The sequence below is a fragment of the Sceloporus undulatus genome, chromosome 3 (assembly GCF_019175285.1).
Source record: "Sceloporus undulatus isolate JIND9_A2432 ecotype Alabama chromosome 3, SceUnd_v1.1, whole genome shotgun sequence".
Taxonomy (NCBI): domain Eukaryota; kingdom Metazoa; phylum Chordata; class Lepidosauria; order Squamata; family Phrynosomatidae; genus Sceloporus; species Sceloporus undulatus.
This window is the reverse complement of record NC_056524.1, coordinates 153,098,225-153,106,166: the sequence shown is the minus strand read 5'-3', so window position 1 is coordinate 153,106,166 and position 7,942 is coordinate 153,098,225. Positions and strand designations below refer to the sequence as shown.

Below are 7,942 nucleotides of genomic sequence, written 5' to 3'. Positions count from 1 at the left end.
AGAAAGGAAGAAAAAGGAGAGGAGGAGGAGGAGAAGAAAAAAAAAAACGGAATAACAAGAAGAAGAGAAGGAGGGGAAAGAGAAAGAGAAAGAGGGGAAGAACAAAAAGCAACTTGCCTGCAAAGCCCTCTCCGCTTGGAAATTTGGAGCATGCCCAAATAAGGTAGCAGAGGGCCGGCCAATAGAGGCAGGGCAGTGCAGCAGACCCCGCCCCTCCTGGTTTCAGTCGTCCTGCTGCTGCTCCAGACAAGCTGCACAGGCAGCACTCTATAGAAGGCAGGCAGCAGCCCTGGGAGCTCAGAGTTGGGCAGCCACCCGGGAATGGGGGCGGGGCCGGGACGGGACCAGGCATGCCCCCAGGGGGCAGGAAAGTCCCGCCCACCACCGTGAAATGGCAACCCTAATCTTCACTAACACTTTCTACCAATTCACACAGAATATATGTTAACAGTATAGTTGTACTTTTTCAGCTCCTTCACTCCATCTCTTCTTGAAAAATTGTGCTGCATCCACTTCCCAGTCTTCTGGTACTGAGGATGTCTTAGCAATGGTTCTCAACCTACAGTTTGACTTAGAGACTTGTTAGAATTTTTTTTTAATTATCAGAACAAAAAGAAACATGTTTGTATTCTTTTGGAACTCTCTAATACATACCATCTGGACCCCAACTGTTTGTTTGTAATTTGTCATTAAGGTATAGGATTACCTTTGCAACACTGTTAACTCCTGGAAATATCCGTTTAGACAGAACTGTTTCCCTAGATCGTCAGCAGTGAAGATGAAATGGATTCATTCAGCTGCTCTACAATCTGCTTAATCCTTCTTCAGATCACCGTTTATTTCATTGTCATTCAGTGGACCAGCTGTCTTCTGGGCAGGCATCTTGGTCCTGATGTATTTAAAGATTTATTGTTGGTCTTGATGTGCTTCTTAAAATCCTTTTTATTTGCATAATTGCTATGTTGTATGAATTTGTATTCTTTCTTGTGTAATACTTTGAGTTTCTGAAGAAAATCTTTCCCCCATTGAATAGCTTCCTTTCTACTTATTGTTAGCCATGATGGTGGCCTCTTGGCCTTCATAGTTCCTTTCCTGTCTTGTGTTATATGTTCTCATAGAGCCTCTAATTAGGTGATTTTGAGTAGCCCCCAAGCATCATGAAACTTGTTTTATCCCCGTTGATTTTTCTTTTAAACTTCCTTTTTACCAGCTTTCTCATTTTAGAAAGGTTTCCTTCTGAGTAGGACTGAGTTAATTCCTTGGTGCTTATATTTAAAGTTGTTAGTATTGTATGTCTTTCAGTCAGTTTAAAAAGATATCTTGCACTACGTTCTGGGTAGTACCACTTAACGTTAAATTAAGGGTCATCCCCCCCCCCCCGGTCAGTTCTATGGCCAGCTCTTGTATGACACAGGCATTTAGGATATCTAGGGCTCATTCTCACTTACATTTAAACCGGTTTGGGATTCGCCTTTGCTCCGTGTTGGTAAACTGATTCCAAAAGGTCCGTCATTCTAACTATGAAAGTGGATCTTTTCATTATCCCCTTTTGTAATCACTTCTTTTTTGGCACGACTGTCATCTCCATTAGTTTGTGCCGCTTCAAAATGCATGTCAGTCATCTATGTGTCATCAGTGATGTAAGTGGCAGCCTGGGCAGCCCAGCTTGGGAACTATATACAATGCGCCCGCACTATATGCGGGTGGACTATATGCAGCTTCCAGGTTCCGTAGAAGCTGCGCAACAATTAAAGAAATGGTGCATGCCCCTGTGGTGCGCGTGTTGCCCCACCCTATGAGCACACTCCCCATCGTTTGCAATGAGGAGCAAGCATACACGGATTTCACCTTATATAGGGGGATCTGGAACGGATCCCTTGGGTAAGGGAAGGGTCCTGTGTGTGTGTGTGTGTGTGTGTGTGTGTGTGTAATAAATTGATAGAAGATTCTATTCATTGGTTTTGCAACTGCTTGCCTCATTAATTGCAAGTAGTTACAAAATCAGTGAATTGAATCTTATTTATTTATTTATGTATTTATTTAGGTATTTATATCCTGCCCTTCAGCCCTAATGGCTCTCAGGGCAGCTTACAATTAATATTTTTAATCAGACAGTTCCCTGCCCTCAGGCTTATAATCTAAAAGACACGAAACAAAAGGAGAAGGGAATGATGGAGGGAAAGGGGATGAGGTCCAGTGGTTCTTCTCTCCCTCTGAGGCCTGGACCAAGGCAGATGGATTGGAGGGAGGGCTCTTCCTTCTTCTATCTGAATCTTCTATCAACTTTATTTTTTTAAAGATAAAAATAAAAATCATGTGCCCATTGGTCACACCACAAGCACAAAGGCAGCCCTGAGAGAGGGGAGGAATGGCGAATCTACAAAAATTGAGGAGGTATAGTAAACAACCTTCTGCCATTAGTCCCTCCCCTCCAGAATGATGCAATTCAAATCCATCGTTCTTACTTGTTGAACATTGCTCCAGAACCAGTTTTTGCCAAAAGAATCACTAGAAAACTAGTGTCTGGAAAAAAAGGAGTTTTTTGCATTTTCCTCACTTTATTGCAACAGAAATCAATCAAAATATGATCACAGCTGGTTTCAAATGGGAATGACAATCATATAAACCGATCAGCAATTCACTTTAAATCATAGTGGGAACACACCCCTATAAAGTTTGTCTCTTCTGTTAGGATCAGAAATAACATTTTAGTTATAATTCAGTTGTTAATCATATGAGTTTTACTTTTAAAATAGTTTTAATTTTGTTTCTGTGGAAATAACTCCAAGCCATCTTGAGCTGGCTTTTTGATTTGTTGTAATGACCAAGAGGTGGGTTGTTGTCATGACCATGTGGTGGGAAGCAACCCTTTAGTGGCTGCTCATTAAAGAGAAAAATGAATGGCAGGTAAGCAAGTGGATACAGCATAGAGAGATTCTAAGAAGAGAGGCCACCAAGTACTACAGAGTTACAGAAAGACATGGAAGACAAACTAAAGGGGAATATCTTTTTCATGGAATTGTAGACACAAGGAACAGAGTGTCTCCTTTGCAAGTGATCAGCAGTTATGTGAGGAAATATTGCTCTCCTTCACATGGGTAGCCTTACCATGAAGTAACAATGGTATGTTTCTCCTTCAAGCAGGCAGCATAAGCATAAAGTCACAATGGCTAATCTCTGTCCTTCTGGCAGGTAGCATAAGCAAGGGGCCACAGTGCCCCTCCTCTTTCTCTCATCATCTCTCTCACTAAGGCAGTAAAGAATATGTATACAGATTTAAATTAAATTAAAAGAATACATGTAGTTTCTCTGTACTCTCCATATCTAGTATTTCTATAATTCCATTACCATCCATTGCTCCAACTGCTTCCAACTGGCTAGCTTTTTGCTCCATATATATTTTGGTTTCTTGTTGTTAGCTGCCCTCAAGTCAGCTCTGACTCAGGTGATCCTGTGGATGAGACACCTCCTATACTCCCTACCCTCTACTACTATTCTCAGCCCTGGCAAACCCATGCCTGCAACTCTCCTGATTGAATCCATCCAACTGGCATGCTGTCTGGCCCTCATTCTTCCAATCCTCTACCTTTCCCAGCAGTATTGTCCCCCCCCCCCCCAGTGATCAGTGCCTTCTCATTATATGACCAAAGTACAACAAAGAGTTGTTTATTTTTGGGTTTTGATACTATTAATGATACGTTCTTCAGAATCATGTTTTGCACCCCAGTTGTCTGACAGTTTCCTTTGGGCAAGGTTGTTGCCTTTTGGTTCACCTCATTTGGTTAAGTGCTCCAATTTTTGAAGGAAACCTTTGGTGACCTCTTGGGCCTTGTACTAGTACTAGCTTATACAGGCTTGTGTGGTACATTCTAGTTGAGATATTGTGGTTAGGTGTATTTTCAAGCAGTTTGACCCTCTTATTTTCTTTTTCAACCCGTTACTCAGTTTGTAGAAAGTTTTTTCTTTTGAAGTCAAATATGATTACAGTATATGCTTTCTTCATTGCCTATAAATTAAACACTAGTCACTGTTACACCACTCCTACCCCTAGGGTCTATTTTCATTTTCTGCACCTCAAATTAAGAAGAGAACAAATTCATTTTAGTTCTGGACTTTTTGAATAGTGATGTTTAAGTAATAAAGATGAACCAGACTTTTCATTCTGCTGGTATCTGTTAGGCCAGTTACAAAACATCAGCAGTCCCCTCCAGGAAGTGCATTGCTCATAATATGTAAAAGAAGAAGCAAAAATAGCTCTTTTCTCATCTTTAGCATCTTTGGAACTGGAGAGAGTTGGTTATGCAATTACATTACTTACTATTTGAGGAGCCCTGCAGAACAGATAAAGATCTGCTTATTCCAGCATCCTGTATCCAGTAGTGGCCATAAGCTGGGTCAAACCACAATGAGCAGCATCTGTCTTCCATTATTAGTCTTCCAGTACCTACTGTTTGTTTGCACACTGCCTTTGAAGCATGAAGTTTTCACTGAGCCATTGTGATCCTTGAGAGAGCCTTTAACCCTTTTGTAAGAAACCATCCTAAGCCACTTCCTTCAGGAAAGTTTCCTGCTAAATCATTTGGCAAAAGGAGGTACTGTGTCCTTCCAGGAAGCAGATTGTGTTTTTGAGTTTTATACATACCTTTGCAAGTTGTGGGCCCGCTAAGGAAGCTGGAACAACAACAATATCATCATCATCATCACCATCATCATCATCATCATCACCACCACCTTCTTCTTCTTCTTCTTCTTCTTCTTCTTCTTCTTCTTCTTCTTCTTCTTCTTCTTTTCCAGATTGAAAAGTCATGAGATAATGAATCTCTCTAATATTGTGTCTTGGAGGTAGTGAACTCAGCACTCTAATTCAGTAATAAATGTGGAATGTGTCAGGTACAGCTTGTCCACAGGTCTTTTTTTAGACCAAAAAGACAAATTCTAGACTCTAAGTCAAAGAATCACTTTATTGTCGAAAAGAAACATTAGCAGACAGGTCAAGTCTGAAAGGCCAAAGATTTAGACACCTGTATAGCCAATTATGAATTTCTTCCCCTTGGGTTGATACAATCATATGATTGGCCATTGAACCCTCTATTTTCCCATGCTTTGTCCACCTGGGTGATGTAATGGCCATCCCTCTATGAATTAAGCACCTGACAAGAGTTTTGTGAATCTGTAGCTTTCCCACCAAAACCAGACACAACATTCTTGTCCCAATGTGATATAGATCCTTTGGCACCTCCGGTTCTTTAAACAATCACTTTAGCATGACCTCTAATCCATCAGTACTAATATGCATGTCTATATAAAAGGAACTCAATAACTCAGCATATATAAAATTATAAGCATCACTTATACAACCTATTATCACTAAACAACTTAACTCTATATAATAATATAAAACCATTCAACTCATCCCCAGCTACCCCGCTTTTCTCAAGCTGTTGGCTGTAGCCAAGATGAGATCGGCTCACACATTCCAAGTTTAATTGGGAAGGTTTTATTCTTCACACTTCTTTCTCCACAGACTATTCAGCTTTATAAAACACATTAACCCTTATAAAGCTAATTGAAAATTGATACAGTCTTAACTATCTATAAACTGTCAAACTCATTTTTAATTTAAAACAATTTCTGGCAGGCAAGCATTAATTAAGTATTAATTATATGTGACTATTGACAGTATGAGAGAACTATAATGCATGCATAAAGTTAATGTGGTGGGTCTTTCTCTCTGGCTTCTTTATTTCAGATAGTGGAATAGGCCTCGAAAATGGAGTATTGGTTGCTACTATAGTACCTGGTAGCCCAGCAGCCAAAGAAGGGTCCCTCACAGTGGGAGATAGAATAATTGCTGTAAGTCATCGTTTCAGTATTTCTTAACTCATAATGAAAAAGGATCATTTAGATATCATAAGAAACTATTGCTAAGCATTCTTAATCCTGTTTTAGTGTGCCTCTGCCAGGCATAGTATATATATTTGCGAAGGTTAGGAAAACTACTCTTTTGGAGTATATTTCCCAAAATCCCTTAGCTAGCATACTCACTAGCTGGGGAATTCTGCGAATCCAAAAGGGAGCTTTTCAAAGATGTAAGATTTGTTGATATAGCTTAGGTTGTGTAGGTACATAATCATCATCTTCATCGGTGATAGTATTTAAATCAGTGAGTAAGTCTCAAGGCAAGACTTCTTGCATCTATAGAATCCATTAATCAAGATTTTAAAAGTTTATTCCCCCCATTTACCTTTCAAAAAATTGCACTAGTGCAGAAATGATTTTGGCTTCGTAAACACCATGTTTTTCAGTTAGGGAGTCAGTCTCAAACCCAGTGCCGATCAGGTTCCATTTATAACCATAAATAGTAAATGCAGTTTGGACCACTATGTTATACAGTCAACCCTTCTTATACACTGATTTTTTATACACGGATTCAAGCATACACGGTTTTAAAATGATCCAAAAAAAGGATAATTTTCAAATATCAAACCTTGATTTTCCATTTTTATAAGGGACACCATTTTGCTATGTCATTATATTTAATGGGACTTGAGCATACACGGATTTTGTTATACACGGGGGATCTTGGAATCAAACTCCAGCATATAACAAGGGTCCACTGTATAGCTGTTCATGGTTTTCAGTGAACCATGGCTAGTAAAGAGGCACATTTAACTCTATATACCAGTAGGGAAAGGAATGGAGAAAAAATCCTCCTGGTGGGTAGGGAGAGAGAACATAAATCTGCTAAGGCAAGCTCCCAAATTTCAGACTGTGCACATGGGTGCCACTTGATGGTAATTTCATAAAACAGCTTAGAATTTTTCTTTGTTGAACCTTTTATCACTATTGCTTTTGAATTGTTCCTGTGTCCTCCTATTGTTGCAGATAAATGGAATTGCACTTGATAATAAATCACTGACTGAATGTGAAGCTTTGCTGCGAAACTGCAGGGAGTCTCTTACGCTTTCGTTGATGAAGGTGGGTATTGAAAAAGAAAGGACATAGAAGTAAGTGCAAGATGCATTAGCCACTTAAAACAGTTATTACCTCCATCTGCTATATACCTAATATATAACATGTTTGCTACACAAAAGGCAGCAAATTTGGCCTACTGGCTCAGTATGAGAGCACTTCAGTCCTTTTCTCCACCTGTCTCTGTGTTGTCTCTGGTCTTATATACTCCCAAATCTTCCACTCCAGTCTTTGTTCCTTCTCTCCTGCACTCTGTTGTTCTTAGTTTCCACTGAAAGCAGCTGCTCAAGTCTTCACTGAGGAAATCCTACAGTTCATGTTGTAGAGCAGGAGTGGGCAAAACGTATGCCTCAAAATATGGTGAAAATGCCCTCATATCTCCTTAGATTGCCTTTGGCGGCATTTTATTTTATTTTATTGTGGGAGCAGGTACAGTGGAGAGACAGAGGCCTCCAAGGTCTTCTAGAAGCTTGTGCAGCTTTCCACAGTTGCCCCTTTGGTGTAAGAATCTGTCATAAACCTAAAGAGTATGTGATGCAAAGTACCATACATAGTCGACTATAAGTCAACCTCATGCATAAGTCAAGGGCAGGTTTTGGTGCCAAAATTATGAAGTTTGGTATGACCCCTGGATAAGTTGAGGGTAAAATTTAGGGACATGTAACAAAGTATGTAAAGGACAAAACAAAGGAAAACGATTCCAAAGAACACTGCCATTCTCTTGCACAAGCATGCAAAATGACAGAAGCTGAGCTGCAGTGGAGAGAGTAGAGGGGGTCAGTACTTTTAGGTTCTCCCACGATGGACTAAGTTCGTGCCTTTTACCACTCTACTTAGAGAAGGGGATGGTTTCTATTTTGAAAAGAGTTAAGGCACAGTAGTTACATTGACTCATGAGTAAGTCAACCCAGGTTTTTTGGGTTGATACTTTGAGTAAAATATCTAGACTTATGCATCAGCATTTACAGTA

The 7,942-nt window shown here is 39.9% G+C and overlaps 1 protein-coding gene across 2 annotated transcripts in view; it reads left to right on the top strand.

The window, feature by feature from the left end:
- DLG5 (discs large MAGUK scaffold protein 5) overlaps positions 1–7,942 on the top strand; it is a 158,207-nt gene that overhangs the window by 114,253 nt on the left and 36,012 nt on the right. For both annotated transcript variants that reach the window (XM_042459194.1, XM_042459193.1), the window contains exons 14-15: positions 5,750–5,853; positions 6,886–6,978. In XM_042459194.1, the coding sequence (XP_042315128.1) occupies positions 5,750–5,853; positions 6,886–6,978 (197 nt within the window). The remainder of the gene's footprint in view (positions 1–5,749; positions 5,854–6,885; positions 6,979–7,942) is intronic.